Source organism: Megalopta genalis, chromosome 7 (assembly GCF_051020955.1).
Source record: "Megalopta genalis isolate 19385.01 chromosome 7, iyMegGena1_principal, whole genome shotgun sequence".
NCBI classification, from domain to species: Eukaryota; Metazoa; Arthropoda; class Insecta; order Hymenoptera; family Halictidae; genus Megalopta; species Megalopta genalis.
Window position 1 is genome coordinate 22,083,256 of NC_135019.1, and position 21,725 is coordinate 22,104,980.

The 21,725-nt window shown below is 35.7% G+C and overlaps 1 protein-coding gene across 4 annotated transcripts in view; it reads right to left on the reverse strand.

Moving 5' to 3' along the window:
* Amph (amphiphysin) overlaps positions 1-21,725 on the reverse strand; it is a 181,337-nt gene that overhangs the window by 20,911 nt on the left and 138,701 nt on the right. For all 4 annotated transcript variants that reach the window (XM_076523696.1, XM_033483497.2, XM_033483496.2 and 1 more), the window contains exon 3: positions 11,080-11,270. In XM_076523696.1, coding sequence (XP_076379811.1) covers positions 11,080-11,270 — 191 coding nt within the window. The remainder of the gene's footprint in view (positions 1-11,079; positions 11,271-21,725) is intronic.

The following is a 21,725-nucleotide window of genomic DNA, read 5'->3' on the forward strand; positions in this document are numbered from 1 at the left end:
TAGTTTTGAGGGGCTGTTTCGACTCACTGATGAGTGCAACTTCTGGTCCAGACATGGCGCTTTTTAAAAGATTTAGAGAAACCTGGACGAAACTCGACTAAAAGATTTACATAACTGATGGCAATGAAGTGCCTGATAATGTCCGCTCTACTATTCTTGAATTTCTTGAATATCACTTCTCTATGCAGAAACAAGAGCGAGATGATTACCGAGAATTGTTGGAGCTAGCGATTACCTTTCTTGGCGGCATTCCGAAGAACAGGATATCGTTTCGTATACCAGGAGATCTAAGTCGTGCAAAGGAAATTTATGCATTCAAGATATACCTGTTTCCAAATCAATTTCAGTTATCTCATAGGGAGAAGAACTCTTTAAGAAGAATACATATATGTTTTTCTTGCTCGAGTGCATGTTCGAGTCTGATTTCTGTCATCAGAAGCAATTAAAGCACCTCGTCATGATTTCTTATTCATGCGTCAATTAATAAATTATCAGGATATTGATCCAGAAATCAGTAAGGCTGTTGCGAAAAAATTTTCTAAATATCTCTGGTACCTAGTTCTCAAAACTGCGGCTTTATCCTTATTTGATGTCAATGTTCCAACATCCGTTAAGACAAACATGGTTCAAGTTATGCTAGAAGCAGACAAAAGTGAAGAAGAGGAAGAAGAAAATCAACTGAAGAAATACATTCTGCATAAAATGATTTTTCTTCCTTTACAAACATCGAGTTTTTATCTTTTGTAATTCCTGCTATAAAAACTTTTTTCGCGAGATGTTGGAAGGATGATCCTGATTACAAAAGTGGAATTGAAAAACTTGAGAAGACAGTTGTTGTAGAAAACGTTGCAGAAAAAGATGTCGAAACTCAGTCTCACAAAAGATGAAACTGAGAAACAACATGTTTTACAGATCGTTGCCGATGACCGTAATAATACCCAACTGCTACTAAATTCTCTCTAAGAAAAAAATAATGTTCAATGTTCGTTCGTTCATATTATGTTTTTATTCTATAGAAAAGATTGTAAATAAAAATGCGTTTCTCTTATAGAAGTTGTGTGCGTTATTGAAAAAACCAATATTTCTTATATTTTCCATGTTATTTCAGGAATTTTTCGAATTAACTTCTGGAAAATTTGATTCAGAATGTTTTTAATCAAATGCTGGGATTGCCTGTCCATATAAATTTCTCTAAGAAGAAAAAAGAAAATGGTGAAGATAGGGAAGAGTATACCGCTTTCGGACGAAATTAATCATTGCGTATACTACAGTAATGTCTCTTTAATTGATGCTCAGATTGTCCACAGAAATGGACGGTTTGGAAAGAGGAAATACGATTATTCAAGCCTTCCGGTTCGTTTTTATAGTTACGAATTGTCAAGAACTATAAAAACGAGCTGCACGGCGCGAATAATCGTATCTCCTCTTCCCAAATTGTCCATTTTTGTGCACAACCTGAGCGTCAGTTAGGAAGACATTACTGTATTATGTTTCAACTACAAGGCGTTTGAGGGTCACCCAACAGTTGCCCCGAGTTGAAGTTTGCACAACCCGCTTTTTCGTTCGTTGAAACAGGATTGAGGGATAGGAGCAACAAAATTTTTAGTTTCGGAAAATTACCTATAGCTTAGAGTCATCCTAATTTACATATTGTGTTTTCTTTTATCTTTTGTGATAAGAACTTTATACCACTACTATGCATTCTACGATAGACAGATTAAAGCGAACGAGCGCTTCTTATTTGGTCCGTGCAGCCTCTCCTTATCTTTATTCGCGAGAGGAGTATTATTGTAGCTGCGAATCGTCAACCTCAAACAAGCCTTGGGGCAAATTGCTACCAGTACGAGAGACAACACTGAATATACGCTATTATTAGTTCAAATAAAGTTTCCCCTCTTCGACTCAAGTAGACAAAAAGAATTCTTACTCTAGCCTGTTCTCTTTCACCTCTACCACTGTCAGATTCTTTACCCTGTTTGTTAGTATCCCTTTTCTTGCCCCTCCTGTTGTTTTCTTCTGTCTGATGCCTTTCCTCGTTTTTATTTCTCTTCCGTCTTCTTTCCACTACTGATATTTCTATCACCATTTTCGTTTTTCACTTTTTATAGAACTTCTCATCCTTATTTGTTAGTCATGCTATCTTTCAGAATATCATATTTACCTTTTGACTACGGGACATTTTGCTACATACCGCACGCACAGCATATGGTAATTCACTGTAGAATACATTATGAGCGACGAAATTTTAAAACAGGCTGCAATTCTTCAGATTTATGTTTAAATGGTTGAAACACTGAACTGTATTACATAAGATTATTACAATAAATTTTGGATAAGATTTTCCAATTGTTTATATACATGCCAATGTTTATTTAAAGTTGAATGTCTCTAGATGCCTTCAGTAGCCATGGAGAAAATTCTCACTCTATCCTATGTTCTTCTCTTTATTTCCTTTTTTCTTCCACATTCTCCTGTTTTTCCCCTTCTTGATGTACTGCGTCTTCTTTTTACACATTCTTTCAGTATGCTCCTCCTTAATTTCTTCGCTCCTCTCATTCCACATACAATATTTTTCTTTTTTTCGCTTCCTGTTTTCCTTCTGATCATCCTTTACAATATGTTTGCATGTTCTATTTCCACTTCTATAACTATATTATTCACATCGTTCACAGTATTGTCACTTTCTCCTTTGATAATTTTACTCAAAGTTCAATCTCCTTATTTGTTAATTGAGCTTAACAGTTTATTTTTAAGAGAAATCAAAGGAAAACAGCGCGATATTATGTGCTTTTCAATCAACTTATAATAAGGTCAGCCTTCTAAACCTCAAGCGGACAATCTTTAAAAATAATAAGTTGTACCAACATCATACCACTTTCTCAATACGTTTCGTATCCAATTATTTTTGTTCAACTTTCTATTGAAGCTATTCAGTGTTTTGAACAAAGACAGCACATATCTATTTAACATAGCGTTATGGAATAGCACATATTCCAGAACTATATAAAAATAACGATCTGTTGGATTTGTAGAAAAACACTGAACAAAGCATAACTGGATTTGAAAATACAAGTTCTAGAGATTCGTAATTTATCAGTCCCTGGCGACAATCACGGAGTCCTCGCACAATTATATTTGGCGTAGGGAGCCCTGATCTCTCAATTCTTAGCTTATTTACTTTGTTTTTGCTGAAAATGTCAAATGAATTATATCTTTTGCTCTACAATTCTACATATCTTTCTTCCAGTTCCTTTTTCGATTTCAAGTTCTCTGAACTCTTTCTATGCATTTTTCTCCTTCCGTGCATCCGTTTCAGCTTATTACTACTCTTCTCTACTGTTTTTCTTTTTTTCCATGACCAGCCTTCTTTCTTGATTCTCTTTCTTTCTCTTCCACTTTTTTCTTTCTCTTTTCAATCTTCTTCCTTAGTCACTGTAGTATTTGTTCTATCACCCTGCTACTTTGCTCATTTCCCAGTGTTATTTCTTTTTTGCCTTTTTCATCCAATTTTTGTTTCATTGCTAAATACTGCTGTCCTGTTCTTCCTTCAGTTCTACTGTGTTCTATCCTCATTGTCTGTAACTCTCCAGTTATTTTATTCTTTTTCGTTGTTTCTAGTTTTGTCTAACCTTTACTACCTACTTCTTCATTCCTTTATCATTCGTCTGTTATTTTCTCTTCTTTATTAATCACTTATCTTCGTTACTGTTCAATCTGTTTTTCATGCATTTTCACATTACGCGTTCCAAAATGCATACCTAATTGAAAGTATTTCATTCTGTTAAAAAATTTCTCAATTCCGTCGTAAAGCGAACATAATCCTTGGACAAGGAAGAAAAAAGATGTAAATACTATAATCACGCGTCTCCTCTAACGGTACAATGGCATCGTACATAAATGTTTTTCATTAATTTTAATAAATTATAACAAAGCTTTGGCCTTAAAACAAGCTATTATTCCTAATGAGAATGTTACTTTAAAAGCAGTCGAATACAAGGTTGCCGGGAATTTCCTCAAATATCATGTGACTCCATCCGTAACGCAACGGATGAGCAGTTGAGTACAGTAGGGGTAGAAGGCAGTCGACCGACCTATCGTGACTACTCACAGACGTGAGAGCATCCCTGGCGACCTTGCTGCCCTCTACTTCTACTCTGTTCAACTGCCCATCCGTGACATTACGGATGGAGTCACGTGACATTTGAGGGAACCCCTGGCAACCCTGGTCGAATATCGAGCGGAATGGCTTGGAATGGAAAGAGATCAATTTTACATACAATATAAAGATATAACATAACCGATTATTTTATAAAATTGATGGCCATTAAACAATGTCAACTAGTGTAATACAGCAGTAAAAATTGTTAAATAGATTGGTCATTGAAGAGAATTTATCTGTATGGAAGCACGTATGTATGTTTTGATTAATGCATTTAGTTTGCCAGAACATTGCCTGTCGCGTGAACGTAACATACACATTCTCTTATACGACCCTCTATACCCCTTCCCTTGGTCGCCAATCAATAGTTATCAACGTCCTGATCGTGCGGCTGACAATGCTTAATGACTTTTAATAAGCTTTTCTAAAGGCATCATGAACATTAAATCGTGTGAGCCCCACAAGATGCGTTGTTGGTATTAGTTGTATTTGGAGAAGCACTGAAACAAAATCAGATCCAACGGAATAGAGAGACGGCTCGAACTTATTGGCATAAACGTACAATCATTATCCGGTAATTTGCTGATAAATCAAGAAGTTCTCAAAATGCGGTAGCACTGTCAATTCTTATAAACACATGTCACAATAGTAAATGTTTGATTAGTTTGATTCTCTCATATGTCTCGTACAAGATGAGCTAAAAATGAGTTTTATAAAAACGAAACGACATCGGAAATTTGAAAAAAGGAAGTGAGAAGGTAATAGACTGGGTAATATAAAGTTACGTGACATATGTGTTATTAACATTTTCAGAAATTGTATGCGGAATGTTATGGACGAGAAAGTAGAAATTCTGTCAAAGCGATCACTCGGTGTGTCGAACAATAGGATCAATAGAACCAAACCCACAAAAAGATTATCCCTCCTACGATGTTCATAAAAACTTACACTGGTGTTCGAGTTGTATAGATCCGCTTAAAAAAAACATGCATGTCTTTGAAAATTGCGCTATCCAATTTATTTGTCTGAAAGGATATAATAATTAATATGAAAATACATACAGAGAAAAAAGAGTAGAAATCTATTTACCTAAATTTACTTAAATCTATTTGTAAGGATCATATAGTTCCAGAACACCGTAGAAAGGATAACATGTAGAATCGAGTTTTAATTCGATGTTAATCGTGTCGCTACGAACTTTTCAGAACAGATTCAGTTCAGTTGCACTCGTAAGCGCACAGTTACAACAGAAATCATCGTACAGTTACGAGGTGCGTTTTTGTTTTGTTCTTGGGGCTTAAAATTAACTCTTCCAGTTAATTGGCTTTCAGCCAGAGATTCACGAAGTTGCAGTAGTCAGTGAGTTCAGTATCCGTGTTATATTGTATAAATAATCACATCTCTTGTTAACGTTTTCAATTTACATTTCGATTTATTTTACAACTACGACTGTAATATTAAATCACGTAAGACGTGCGTGTATACGTTTGAGTCCATCCATTTGCACTTATTATTACGTGTATAACAAGTAGCAAAATGAAAGAGAGAAACGCAGCGAAAGAAACAGAGGAAATGCAGAGAAAAAAGGATTACAGTGACTTACAAAAGTATTCAAATATTTTTTAAAACTTTATAACATTTTCTAAAGGAAAACACATGACATGAATATTTTTAGCTGTTTGTTACGTATTCACCGTATTCTTCCTATATAATTATTATTGTTATTATATATTTCTTTTTTGTGATTATTATTATTATTATTATATATTCCTTCATTATGAAAGAATTTTTATGTCCCATTCATGCATATGCCTGTACGCACTTTTAAAAAAAAATAAGAATAAAACAAGTAGAAGTAGGAAAAACTCGTGGACACTATGCACTCTTATAGGAAAAGAACTGATCTTCCGAATATTTTAGAGTAGAATTAAATAAGTCGTTTGTTTATCTTTTATCAAATAAAAGTGACAGTACTTCTCTACATTTATAATGTACAGGCCCAGCTATAAAAAGTCACATAAGTATCTCCATTGTTTTTAATGATGCAAGAATGTTTATACTACAGTTTAAATGATTTTCAAAAGGGAATATCTATGTATATAGTTTATTCTGCTCCCTTTCGGGTTAGAAAGGACCCCGTTCCTTTTACAAGCAATATTCTATATACTATTCCTTACTTCTAATTATACTATTCCTTCAACGATAAAAAAAAGTGAAATAAATGCCAGACCCTTTATTTTTCCTTATATCTCTCCCTCCATTCCTTCCTGCTCTTTGCATCTCTCTAGCATATGCTCCCATGTATCTATTTCTCCTTTGCATTTCTTGCATGCTCTATCTTTCTCGCTTTTCTAATATCTTCCTCCACTCATTCCGTTACCAAATCTGTACCTTGCTATCCTGAACTATCTCGTTTCTCTTCTTTTTCTTTTCAGGTACTATGGAATTTCCCCCCCCCCCCGTACCACCTATTATATTCAGACTCTACTATCTTTTTGTAGTCTTCCCCACTTTGCATCCTTCTTTCATTCTTATCTATCTTTTTCCACTCCTCCTCCCCTTTCTCTCTCTCTTTCTCTTCCTTGTCTGCCTATTCTAATATCGTTTTATCTTCTCTCACGCTTATGTATTTCTTTTCCCCTGTCCCACTTTGATATCTTCGTCCTATCCTTTGCTCTGCCCTCTATTTCGGTCAGACATTGTCTTGCCCACTCAACCCTTTTGGCCTCTCTCAGCTTCCCCTCATACTCCCATGGCCCATCGGCAGCCTACACTCTCATCTTTTTCCTTTCCGTTCTTCTTACTTTGTAACCTCATGTTACCCAATCTACTGCTAAAATCCATCTTATGTATGTTTCCCGTAGCGCCACTGCCCTCTTTTCCTCCCCCCAGTCTCACACTTCCACTCTGTACCATGTGTACTAGATTATCATATAGCCACATCCTCCTGCTGTAGTTATTATTGAAATATTTCTTTCCTACCCCCTAAACTTCTCTCATTACCTCTCCTGCCTTCCTTACTACTACGTATTCTTTACGTAGTACTTGAATGCCTCTATCACATAAACGCCATAGCTCTCTTATTCTTCGTCAGAGGCACTATAGCGTCTGCCTATTGCAGGGTCTATAGATTGTTTCCCCTTATCTTGATAAGGGAATGAAACATCCCACCAACCTTCCCTTCTTTTTCGCCAATTCCCTATTTATCGCGTAGTTGTGAGTACGTATATATTATCTACCGTTCCTTTTCCTCTCCCGAAGCCTGTCTGATTATCTGGGATTATTCCCTTCTTCTCTACCTCACTCTTTAATCTCTCCTCTAACATCATCGTTCCATCTTTGTAGCACTCTACCTTTTTTCCATCTCCCTTTTTCCTTATAGGTGCTACCACTGTCACCTACCATTTCTGTGGCCAATTCCACCCTGTGGAATGCCACCCTGTGGCCAATTCCTCCCACACTCTCCTGCATGCATCCTATATTTCTCTTTTTCCATTTCTTCCATCGTATTTCCAGACCTCGCTCACAATTCCGTCCACTCCTTTCGCTTTTTCTACCTTTAATATCTTTATCGGTCTATTTCTCCTGTTGCTAGTCCTTCTTCTTCTCCACTTTCCACTCTTTCCTCTCTATTTCTTCTTCTACCATTTTTTCTTTTGGCTTTACTTTTTTCAGAAATGCCCACACTTTCCCTTCCATATTTGCTTTGCCTACTTCGTTCAATGTTCTCTCTTATTCTCAATTTCTCTGTTTACACTCTTTATCTCACCATTTTCTCTCGCTCTTCCCTATTTCTCTTTTTTTGTCTTTTGCCTCCTCTACAATCTCCTTTACTTTTCTCCCTTAAATCTTCTAACCTTTACCGAATTACCTCCACTTCTTCTGTCTTGCACTTGAATTGCTTTTCTACCTGTTCGTTCCATTCTATTTATACATATATCCTCTTTGTTCCCCCTTCTCCCTCTTCCTTCCTTGCTTTCATCGTTACAATTATCGATGAGTTGACTCAGATGAACTGATTCTATTTTTTCTTTTATTCCCATTCTCTCTATTCCCTCTCTCGTTCTCCTATCTCTTATCACGTAATCTGTAAATCCCTTCATTCATTATCTCTAGACCCATTTCCCTAACACTTGCAGCAACTTTCTTTCTTCCCTATTATACTTTTTCTTCCCCTATTGTGTTGAAGTCGTCTCCGACTATTAGATTTTCCTCTACTCCTTTGTCCATTCTTCCTCCCGTATTCTTGTCTTCCTTTCTAATACCCCTTGTGTGTATTTCCTAATTTCTTCTTCCTCTCTTCCTTATGTCCTTCTCTGCTTATCTTTCGTTGCCCATTGCTTTTTCTAAACGTGTCGTTTTGGTAGTTTTCCTTCTATCTTATCCCACATTTTTCCTCCACTCCTATGCCTCTAGCAATATCATTGCCTCCCACCTTTCCAATTCTTTTCGGAACTCCATATTCTTCCCTAATATACCCGTCACGTCACGAAATCCAATTTTTTTTCTCTCCATTCCTTCTTTCCTCCCTACTCTCTTTCCTTCTTTAATCCCCCGTTCTTTTCTCTCTCTCTCTTTCTCTCCTTCCACTCATTTGCCTCCTCATCTTTTAACACTTCTTCTCTTTCATCCCACCTACACATATATCCTTTCATATATCCTATGTTCACGTTCCTTCCTTTGCTTCTTTTCTGTTCTACAGTTTCTCTTAAACTCCAATGCATCCCCCGCCCCGCCCTACAATAGGTTATTTCTACTTTCTTCGTTCTTCCCGCCAGTGTTTTTTCCCTTGCATAATCCTTCTTTTCTGCCTTACTAGCGACCATTCTCCTCCTACTTTCTTCCCACTCTTTCTCTCTCTCTCTCTCTCTCTCTCTCTCTCTCTCTCTCTCATACTCTCTTCCCACTCCCTCTCATACTCTCTTCAATTTCTATTTTTTCGCTTACCAAACTAAACAATTTTTATGCCTCCTCTCTTTCGACATTTACGTCTCCCAACTTCATTTATTTTATTACTATATTCCTACTTCTTAATTCTCTCTTTTTTTCTCCTATTTATCCCACCTCCTTCACTTCCTTGTACTCCTCTCCTTTCTCTAACCTTCGGCCCACCTCCCTTCCTAATTCTATTTTCTTCAGTCTATTTTCCCCTATATCTTCCCAAGATTTCTTGTCTCTCTCCCTACTTTTTCCCATTCCTCTCTGAACCCCTTTTCTCATTATTTATTTTTTTCGTGATGCCTTCTATCTTTTCTTTTTTATTTCTGTTCTTCCTCTCACCTAATTCTCGTTCATTTATCTTATTTGGTCTACCATGTTTCTCATCTTTTCCCAACTGTTTTTCCAAATCTCAATCATTACCTTCTTTCTTTTCGTTTCTTCCCTTGTTGCTCCTTTCTGTGTGCTCTTACTCCCACTTTACCCTCTCTCTATCCGTATACTCTACTTTCTCTGGACATCTACTTACCTTTAAACTTTTCCTAAAAGCCTCTACCCATTCCTCTTCTTTTCTATCTTCTTCTTCCCTGTTCTTGCCCCGTCTTTTCTTTCCTTTTCTGTTTATCCGTGGGCATAAATCTTCTACTTGTGACAAACTACTGCTCCTGCTTTTCCCTGCTATCTCCAGCTTCTGTTATTATTCCTCCCTATTTTCATCTCTTCCTTATTCATGTTTTCCTCGGATTTTTTCCTTTATCCTACCTTACCGACCGTATCTTGTTTTCCTTCTTTGCACCTATCTTTCTTTTTTTTCCACTCGACGTCACTACTATCGCCCTTGTCGTCTTTATGTTTTCTTTCCCGCCTGATTCTCTCTACCTTTCCGAACATCACCCTTTTACTTACTTCATTCACTCTGTTTCCCTTATCCCTTCCCTTGCCACACACCTCTCTCTATCCACTGCCATTTCTTTTCTTCCTCTGTATGCACCAACTATGCAGACTCTTTTCCACCCTTGAAAGACGAATCTTTTGTTGACCCATGTTTTCTTCTCGCTTTTTCCCACGTCATGAGAGCAATATGTATTCAATTTATAACCAAATGGGAATAGTCTACCATTGTTGCGAAAAGCATCACAATGTACAATTATGCATTTCAGAAAGTGCACCACCGTCGAGCGACATCACATCAAACATTCAACTTATAATGTCCAAGGTCGCTTAAAGATCATTTTCAAATCTACTTCATAACCTGTGCAAGATACAATGAACAAAAAAAATGTACATTACTTGTGCAAAAAATTGTGAAGAAAACTAAAGGAAGACATATGAGTCAACAAAGAATTCAACTCTTACGATATCGCCTTTTGAAAATGATTTTAATTCTGCTAAAAACATTTTTTATAACATTAAAAACAATGGTGATATTTATGGTGTCGCGATAATGTATTGTCATACCTCTTAAAACGAAATAACATTTTTGAAATTGGACCAGATTACTTGTTTAGTAAACTAATTCTTCCATCGTCCCAAAAAAATCAATTCAATTGCTCTAATTTGAAAAAAAAGTTATTCCATTTTAATGACAATACCTTATCGCGGCACTGCAGGTGGTCTCATATATTCGGAACACTCTGTACATTAGATATCCTTCAGAAACATCGAGTTTTTCGACAAACACGAGACTTGTATCGCAGTTATTTGTTGTTACATTTTTTAATACATTTGTATGGCTAGGGTGAACACGATAAATACATTAAACTATAATATTCATAAAATTCTATTAAAACTTTACTCCCACGTCATACGAGTGGTCCTTCGAAAGTTCAATCGGAAGTTGTATGTCAAATGATACACAAGGTTAGTCGTAGTTATTATTCGAATAAATATTCGAATACGATAGATGTAATTAAAATCAATTGTGTTATAGTTTCTGTAGGTATAGACTACAAATTGAAGAAAATATTTATAATGACGTATACCCTCATCTCTGGAAATTGACTTTGATATGTGTTGAGAGGCACGAGAACTTGATCCGCAAGCTTATGAGTGAAGTCTTGCCACAGCATGTCTAGATTTTGAGCTTGCACGTACAGTAGATCATGGCCGGTCCACTGACTCTCATAAATCTCATTTAACGAATCCATCAAGGTTTTTGAGGCTGCTTGCACCGCTGTAACAAGAAATTTTATCTATATAGATGATGATAGACGTTAGAATGAAAAAATGTATCATTCGTATCATATCTCGCCATTGAACTCAAACGAATCCTTCATTGACTTTTTCATGATCATATTTTGATTTCTACCGTAAGCTGTAACGTTGCAAAAAATACAGGTTATACAGAAATTGATGTTAGTGGACATAGGTTTCGTGCGCTCGTTGACTGGGCCACCTCACGCCAGCCGAACTCGCTTCTTATTGGTCAGTATTTTTCGTTAATAACTCGTAAACAAAGCCGTGGATTGCATTTTCGCTAAGAAAAAAGTTATTTCAAATGATCTGAAGAACCCCTCATTTCTGGACTGCGAGACATTTTCGGGACAGTCTGTAGAAATAATATAAGTAGAAGAAGGCAAGTGTGAAGTGAAATAGCGATTCAGTAAAAACTCGTTCAACACTCCTATTCCGGTGGTTTTTCTCGCCAATGTCTTGCATTTCAACAAAATAATACCGGAGAATTCTAAATTGACGGTTTTTGTCACTTTACGAATATAAAGTTTCGGGGTATTGGACTGAGAGAGTTAATAGTCACGTGTAACATACAGCAACGAGCATATAAATAGAGAAATTTGAAAAACGGTGTAACTTTTTTGATAATACTTTTATTTATAATATTATCTACAATACTTTTTAAAATTTTTGCTATTACTTGGAACAACAACAACAAAATAAAAAAATTCATGTTTTTCAACTTTTCTATCTGAGCCTATAATGAAAATTTAAAAAATGCATTTTGTAGATCTCGGTAACTTCTATGCATGCTGAAAATTGCATCGAAATCGGTTGACCTTGATAAGATTAAAGACTACAAATCGCGTAAATTGCAGTTTTTCACTAATTTCCACCAAAAACAGGTAATTTTTGCATCTTTCAGTGGCTGTAGCTTGACTATGCATCAACCGATTTCGATGAAATTTTCAGCATGCATTCCAAGTAATAACAAAATTTTAAAAACGTATTATAGTCATTGTCTAGTAGACTGGTCCCTCTATCATCTAAAAAAAACGTTTAAGTCATTTAGACCAGCTTGGAAGAAGTTATACCGTTTTTCACGTTTCCCTATTTGTATGTTCGCCGCTGTATAATGAATATTAATATTCAACCAATAACGACAACGATAACAATAACGATGAAAGAATGAATAAGAACTCGAACTGTCGCGTTGTAAAATACCGATGTGAACTGTTCGTCGTCACTCGGAGTGAATCTGCCCATCTTCGTGAACGCGCTAAAGTCGTTCCAAAAACAAACAGGCCAGAACACTCTACGCGTTTCAAGGTCTAATATGCACATTGGAAGAAGTTTTCCGATGATGACCAAGGCTCTGGCAATCGTCACTTTTATTGCCCAAACTCGAGTTCGACCTCCCACGGTGTGCACTTCACGAAAAAGGGAAAGTATCCCAAGAAATGACGCACACCTTTTCCAAAAAGAATACGCCTCACATTAGTGAAGTGCTTTTTTTTCTAGAAAATTGTAATCTGCCTAGATTCTTGCATCGAGTTTATATCAAATCACCGACAATGTTAATTAACCGACATGGTGAAATCACCGACATGTTTTCACAGATAATGTTAATGAACCGACATGGTGAAATTATCGACGTTTTCATCGACACTGCTTTCACCGACTGTAACTTCATGTTTACTTGCCAATCGTACTGACTGACTATCATTGGCAGGCAAACATTATCGATGAATTCACCACGTTGATTAATTAATGTTGTCCGTGAAATCATTGTCGGTCTGCAATCAAACTGGTACCCTGTCTCACAAGTTCTTCGAGTGTCTAAGGTGGGCGCGCAGAGGGAGGTCCTAGCTTGCCAACTAGGTACACCCCTTGTTTTATTCTCCGAAATCCTGGGAAGATGTTAAAGACACCCGAGTAATGGGGAGCGGTGGCAGACTACTGCTTCACTATCGTGAGGGGTAAGGAGAACTTCAAGTGGGTCATGAAATAGCTGGAGTCCCGGTCGGGAAGCAAGAATTAGGTAATTTAGGTGAATGTATAATTCAGTTCCAGAGCTCGCCTCTCTAGTGACAGCTCGGCCAGTCCTTTGAAAGAGGTTAACTGACCCCCCCCCCCCTCACATACACAGACACGCACGCGCGAGCGCGCGCGCGAATGAGCATAGTGAAGGGGCGTGTCCCTGATCCGACCGACTGCAAGTTGCAACCAGTGGGGCGACACTAAATAAAGCGGGAGCAGTTCGGAGACATAACATTGCATTAATATTGAGTAATTATTGTTCAAAGAGTTAATTTCCTATTTCCTCATGTAGAAGGGCTCGAAAATTCTGATTCGGCCCCAGTTTCATAACGCGTTGCTCACGTGAGTCAGTTGTGTATTTTTTTTACGTAGAATATGCTTCCAAATTCAAAGGTTTAGTTTTATAATAAAAGAAGCAAGGTGACCTTGAAATAACCTTGAAAACACCCTCGCATTAAAAAATTAGTAGTGCCATTTGACTCCTGACTCGAAATACTAAAGGACGCTTGTCAGTTTGTTTTCTTATATTATACCTCGTGTCTAGGAGATTTTTTACAATATCATAATCTGCATACAGGAGGTGTTTCATTTAATTATACATATACAGGGTGTTCCACAATTCTTTTAGCTACCGAAAATAAGGGCCAGTTGAGGTCATTTGAAGTAACTTTTCCCTTTGCGAAAATGCAATCCGCGGCTTTGTTTGCGAGTTATTAACGAAAAACACTGACCAATGAGAAGTGAAACGTGCTTCGACCGTGGAGCGTGATAGAAAATGGGGGGGTTCCGTGCTGCGAGCGAATCAATGAACAAGTCACGGTGCGCGAATTTCCGAATTTTATTTTACTACGTTACAGTGATAATTCTAAGAAAAACGCTATTCATCCTTATTTCAGAATGCCTGTTCGGACACGGAATTATTGAAATTAAAATATTATTTACGTACTTTGTTAATCTTCACTGTACACTTTGCTTAAAAATTTCATGTTACACACGAAATGTCATGCACCCCAGAAAATTAAAACGGCCGTCACGGTTAAATTACTTATTATTTCGGATTCAAAAAATTAGTAAATATTCTTCAGACATTCTGAAATAAGGACGAATAGCGTTTTTCTTAAAATTATCACTGTAACTGAGTAAAATAAAATTCGGAAGTTCGCGCACCGTGACTTGTTCATTGATTCGAACGCAGCACGGAGCTCTCCATCTTCTATCGCGCTCCACGGTCGAAGCACGTTTCACTCGATCGATCAACTATATTGTAATTTGAGCCTTCACTTCTCATTGGTCAGTGTTTTTCGTTAATAACTCGCAAACAAAGCCGCGGATTGCATTTTCGCAAAGGGAAAAGTTATAATACTTCAAATGACCTCAGCTACCCCTCATTCTCGGCTGTTAAAATAATTGTGGAACACACATAGTAGTATTTAGTTCAAAGCTAAAATAAACTTTAGTAAAAGAATATAAAAAGCTTTAGTAAACACAGGTCGAAAGGTCAACCGTTTCTGAGATATAAACATTTTTGTTTATATTATTATCATTATTATATATAATAAAATCTAAGATATAAAAATCTTTATATCTCAGAAACGGTTGACCTTTCGACCTGTGTTTACTAAAGCTTTTTTATTCAGTACAATGTATCATATTAGACATAAAAATATTGAATGGCTTTTTTTTAACACCCTGTATATATGTATATGTACTCCTAAATGTGAATATTTACAGAAGTGTAGACACATATGTGGGATCAGAGCTTTCAAGAATGTTAATACGATATTTACTCTTTGAAGAAGATTACAAGAACATAAACGAAACCTTTAACACTCGAATAAATATGTAACGAACTTTTAGTGCATCCGTCTGAGATTTTATCGTTTTTTCTCAATCGTAATTGAATATACAGTCTCGCCTGAATTGCTCAAAATTGAATACAAAATGGAACGGAATATAAACAATCGTCGTTTAGGTTGATTCTGTTCTTCAGTTGCCGAAAAGCAATGACGTATTATTCTGATTAGATCCCGCATCCCACACATACGACTAACAAAGTGACTACGGCCATCATTGCTCTTATAGTTATAGAAAAACATTAAAGTGAAATATCTCAACAGCGTAAGCTCATTTTGACGAACGATATGAGGCTTTTATTGCACTATATGTATAGTCCAAATAATACTCCGTCTTATCCTAAAAGCGATTTTCACATTAGTGGTCTCTCTTTGTCAATTGAAGCTATCAACGCTGCTCCCAAAGTGTTAAATGGAGCTTTATGTTTTCATTTAGCAAGGTATGTATGCATGTAAGGTAGGTATGTATGTGGCCCATTCCGGGATGACTTCATTGACCTATAATATGTTGATCTTTAAAGGTTGCTCAAAAGGTCATTCATTACCGTTTAAAACTTACTTTCGTCAAATATTCTTGAAGTTATTTTTTATCTCCTGTATTCAAAACGACCACATTGAACATAAACGCAACGATTTATTTAATCGTTGAACGATGATTCTAGCTTTAAATAAAAATATAGAATCTTCTGCAAATGCATCTCCAATGTTAGTTGTTATGTTATCAAGAATGATACGTTCACTCTTATAAACTGCTTCTTTTACATAACACCGGAAACAAAGGTCCAAAGATATTTGTTGATACATACAAAATAAATCCGTAACCATGGAAGACGACGATTAATCATGGAAGTCAACGATGACATTTACCGACATAACTAATTAACACTTAGACGCGCATTAGACGCAATTTAGACCCACTTATATAACTGATTATATAAAGCGATTTTGTATAAGAACAGTATTATGAAACGATTTATTGAAACAAGAATCTTTTATCATCCCCAATATTGCAATAGTATTCAACTCTGAAAATATAATGCCGCCACTCAAAAGTAGGCGGTGGTAGCGAAAGAAATATCATTTAGAACTAAAATAAATTACTGCATCGATGTTCAAGGTTGTGCAAAGAGGACCAGTCAAATATTAACTGCAGCTTGTACTGTATTTACAGTTGGATACTCGTCCTCATCTAGATTAGACCAAATGAGAATTCAAGTACAGTCCGGGACAAAAAATAGCACACTAAAATTAACATGATTTTTATTTATTTAATATTACAACCAAGGTTTCGTTTTGACATAAACTTGGAAAATACAACAATAAACACACACAAATAAAATAGAATTGAATTTCGCCAGTCTAAACAATTTTATTTGAATAAAAAGTCTTTTCATGGAAATATAGTACGTCAAAATAATAACATATTTGAGCTGTCTATTTTGAAAATGACCTAAATATAAATATAAATGCAACCCTTAAATATATTAATTTGAATATAAATGTCCATTTATATTGAAATTAATATATTTAAGGGTTGCGTTTCAAAAAAAAAAAAAAATATACGTATATAATATCAATGTATCACCACACTGCTTAAGTGTATCAAAGAGACTTAAATTTACAATTTCTATTAAAATAATAGCTATTTTTTAAGTGAATAATATACAAGTTACTGTAGTCAACAACAAAAAAGGTGACAAACGAACTTAGGTCACTTTCAAAATAAACGGCTCATTTAACTAAAAATTATGTATAGCAATAAATCAACGAATAATATTTAAGGCGAATAATAGACGAATATAATATTTTGTGACTCCTCCACCCATCCTAGATACATTATTTTAATTCGGCAATATATCCAAATTGTCCGCCATTGCCATATACAGCTCGTTCAAGATTTCCCTGACAATTTTCGATGATAGTAAGATTGGGTGACCCTGTTGGCCATTCCAAAACACGAATTTCTTCTCGAAAAACATACTTTTTTACTGTTTTCGCAGAGTTTTCTGCAGCATTATCCCGCTGAAAAATATACTTCCCTCCAGAAATTCTGGTGACGTACGTGTTTATTTGTTCTTTCACAATTTCCAAATTTATATTTCCTGTTATACATTGGATTTCAACTTTATCATAGCGCCTGATAACGTACCAAATAATCATATAAGATTAATCGACTACACTTTGCAGAAAGGCATATTCATATATACAAAAGAAATGACGAAGAATAATATTTATGAAAAAGAAATATTTAACTTAGAATTGCTTGAAATTGATCACCACGCAACATTCAGATCACGAGGGCTACGCCTCCTGACTCCCGTCGCGCGTCTCGCTCCCCATGGTCGCCTCTTTCGGCGCGAAGTACCTCAGGCGAGCGCGCGCGCGCGCGCGCACGTGTGTAGCATTTAGGCGATCACCGGGAGCGAGACGCGCGACGGGAGTCAGGAGGCGTAGCCCTCGCGATGCCACATTGCGTGCTGGTTAATTTCGAGTCCCGACTTAAATGGACCTGATGGTCTTAGTTACTATTAGCACGATATGCAAAAAGAGAAACAGTTTTTGAATCGTCGGCAAAGAAAAGGTGATGGTGTGATGATTTGAAGCGGTATCAGGCACTATTAAAATGGAAATCAAAAAAACAAAAAGAAATAGATAGCAAAATGTATTTGGAAATGATTAATAATGTCGCATAACACATTGCGAAAGCAGTAAAAGTCTAGTTCCATCGAGAAAAAAATTGGCGTTTTAGATTGGCCAGCATGGTCATGCGACCTTAATATTGGAACATTGCCAAATTAAAAGAAAATGTATTCAAAATAAATGATAGCGATTAAAGCAAAAAACTATTTAAAAAATTGTATAAATCTTACCCAAAGAGAATGATGGCTGCAATTAAATGTAAAAAAATAAAAAAAATAAAACAAAATATTAAGCATTAAATATCATTCGATGATTTATTGCTACATATCATTTTTAGTTAACTGTGCTATTATTTTGTCGCACTATATTTCCATAAAAATTCTTTTTATTCAAATAAAATTTTGTAGACTGATGGAATTTAATTCTATATCATTTGTGCATGCTTATAGTGGTATTTTCCAAGTATATAAAAACGAAACCTTGCTTGTAATTTTAAATAAATAAAAATCACGTTAATGTTAAAGTGTGCTATTTTTTTGTTGCGGTCTGTAGAACATTCAATTTACACTACGTGATATACTGTTTAACAGTTTTCTCAGTAACTAGATAGGATGAGTAAGTAAATTTCATTGTATGACTTATGATAATACGTCAAAATAATAATAAAGTTTTTAATTGTTAATCTAGAAATTACGTCAACAGTTTAGGGATGAAGCGTTGCGGGGAACTGAAGTGTTTGTATAGCATAAATTATTTGCTAATGGACGTCAATGCGTTTAAAACATAAAACACGCGTGACTTCTCAAGACAAGCGTTGTAGAAAAAAAGGTTCAAGGTGTTTGAACACAAATGTAATTATCATTTGTTTGGATTATTTAAATGGCGCTGTGCAGGCGCTGGGAGAATATTGTTCAATGATAATGAAAATATGAAAATAGTAATCAAAATATTTTGTATATAGGTGTCCCAAAATTATTATAGAAGTGAGAAATGAGAGGTTTCTGAGGTTATTTGAAGTAACTTTTTCCTTAGCAAAAATGCAATCCGCGGCCTTGTTTACGAGTTATTAACGAAAAATAGTGACCAATGAGAGGCCAGTTTGGTACTGTAAACGACTCAATTAATAATTAAAACAGTTGTTACGGTTAAACTACTTATTACTTCGAATCCGAAATATTCTTCAGACATTCTAAAATAAGGATGGACAGCGTTTTTCTCAAAATTTTCACTGTCACGTAGTAACAATAATTCGGAAAGTTGTTCGCGCTCTGTGACTTGTTCAGTGCTTCGAACGTGGATCGAAACCTGAGCGTAGCCTCTTCTTTCCGTCGCGCCCCGCGGTCGAAGCCCGTTCCACTCGCTAGTTCGACCATCTTACAGCTGCCGAGCTCGTCCTTCATTGGTCACTGTTTTTCGTTAATAACTCATAAAGAAAGCCGCGGATTGCATTTTCGCTTAGAAAAACGTTACTTCAAATGACCTCAGGAACCCTTCATTTCCCGCTTGTACAATAATTGTGGGATATCCTGTATAATCGTCAAATTTTCTGTCTCTGTTTCTCTCCAGTTTGTATATGGAATGCTAAAGTGCGTAAATGGGGAAAAACTTAAGTGCGAAAATAAATTCTCGTACAATTAATTTTGGCGTTAAGGCTACGTCTCCAAAATCTAATCTTAAAAATGATTAAATTTATGCATGTTGCACATTATATAAATTATTGAATATAGACAAAAAGGATATAAGTAAGTAGTAATCGTAGTAATAACCGTATACATTGTCGATACGTACTCGCAATCAAAGAAATGCATACATATACTTGTCTTCCGTCATGTTTAAAATAATTTTGGTGTTTTTACATAGGAGGTAGAACCTTTTCAGCGTTACGACTGACTCTAACTGTAATGCATGGTAGAGATGAAATTCAATATAGATGGAGGTTTGTTACGCGAAGATATGGAATGGTAAACGTTGCAAATAAGCGCCTTTAGATAGCGACTATCAAAAGATTCTGAATAGAAGCAAGGTGAAGGAGATTTACCTACCGAGTGGAGTAATTGTTAGTTATTTGCAAGTTAACGATACAGTAATTACTGCAATAGTACTCCATTTATATGAACGAAGTTTTTATCAATGCCCGGTTTTGCAAACCCTAGTCGAGCTCCTATTATCAGAAGCAGTACTAAGCGTTGCTTCAATTATGGAAGTTAATTATGTAATAGACTTTAAGCAATTGCCGAGAACAGAGTAGGACATTTCACTAAATCCATTATTTGAACGCAAGTTTACAGGTAATATAGTCCTCACGCGTCAAGAAGGCACTTTTGTGTTTAAATTCCCCCTTTTACTAACTGCCCCACTGTCGCTGTTATCGATCGCTATTGGCTGAAACGTCGTCGTCGTCGTCGTCGTCGAACTTCACGGCAGTGGGACAGCTGGTAAGAGGGGGAATGTAAACACAAAGGTGCGTTCTTATCGCGTGAATACTATAGAAGTCAGTGAACTGCTATTATAAGAAATATCTATAATGAATTACGATAATATTCGGTTACCTTTTAAAACGGAATAACTTTTTTGCAATTGGACCAAATGACGTGAATTTTTTGAGATGTTCCATGCACAAAAAGTTATATTTCATAGTAGGTCTCCTATTTTTGAAATAAATGCTTTCATCGTATTATACATCGTACATACAATAGATATTGCTAGAGATGTTGGACATGTACCGTACATTAGTAATAAAAATTAAAAATTCTCCCACGTGTTTGTCGTGCAATATCGGTCACTCATTACAATCCTGTACCGGCCAAACATAGTGTGGTGAATTTTAAGAAAAATAATCTGGTTTCCTTTACAATATTGGCCAATATTATAGCACAAAAACTTAAGAAGGTCGATTCTACAAGTATGAAGTAGACGAAAATATTAATGTGCATTCAAGTGAAAATATTTGAAAAATGCAATCTTTAATTCATAATTAGTTCTTAAAGCTGTGACGTATCATTTTATTTAAATATGCTCGAGTCCGGTCGAGTTACGTGGTAATCGATATCCCGAGTGTTTTTAATAACCCAGTCGAGTTCTGTTTAATGAAATAGCGAATATGATATGCGCATACATTAAATTCTTGCGTTGAAATAACAACCGTTCAATATTCTTACAATCATTTCAAAGTGCATTGGATTGTCAATTTTTTGTTGCTGTTAGCTTATGAATTTTTTTAATATGAAATACTAAATAAATATATAAGAAACATTTATCAATCAATAGAATAATTCAATAGAAGTGTCTGTTTATTATTTATGAGAGCAGATATATTATTAGTAAAACAATTTTGCATTAAGTTTTTTATTACTGCGTTAGTTAACACGAACAGTAGGAAACTTTGAATAAATAATAATTTGGAGAACAAAATTTTGCTTACTTTTATTATATTTCTATATTTACAAAATATTGAAATCGGACATTATTCGCATGACATTAAAGTTTTAGGTAATTATTATGGTTTACATTAAATGTTATGATTTCAAACAAATCATGCGTAGGTCATAATAGGTAGCTGATTCTACATAATTTCTTATAAAATCACAAGCAACTTCTGTATTTGAAATTTTGTTTGCGTCTGTTTTTTTCTGAAATAAAATGGCATTCAAGACTAATGATAAGTCAGTAACGTGCAAAAGAGCATTTGTCACGGTCAAGATCACCGATTAATTACTTTTCCTATTGCTAAAGTGTTTTATGAAACACGAACAAAAACTTTGCTTGGCAATCATTATATTGGGCTTACATAACCAAATAGATATGGTGCGATTCAAGCTAAACAATTGAATGTTGAATGGTGCATTCATTATTTCGTAGCCTTACATCGCACATTCAATATTTACGCAATCAATTAAACGAAAAAGCAAACATCGTCGCCTGTA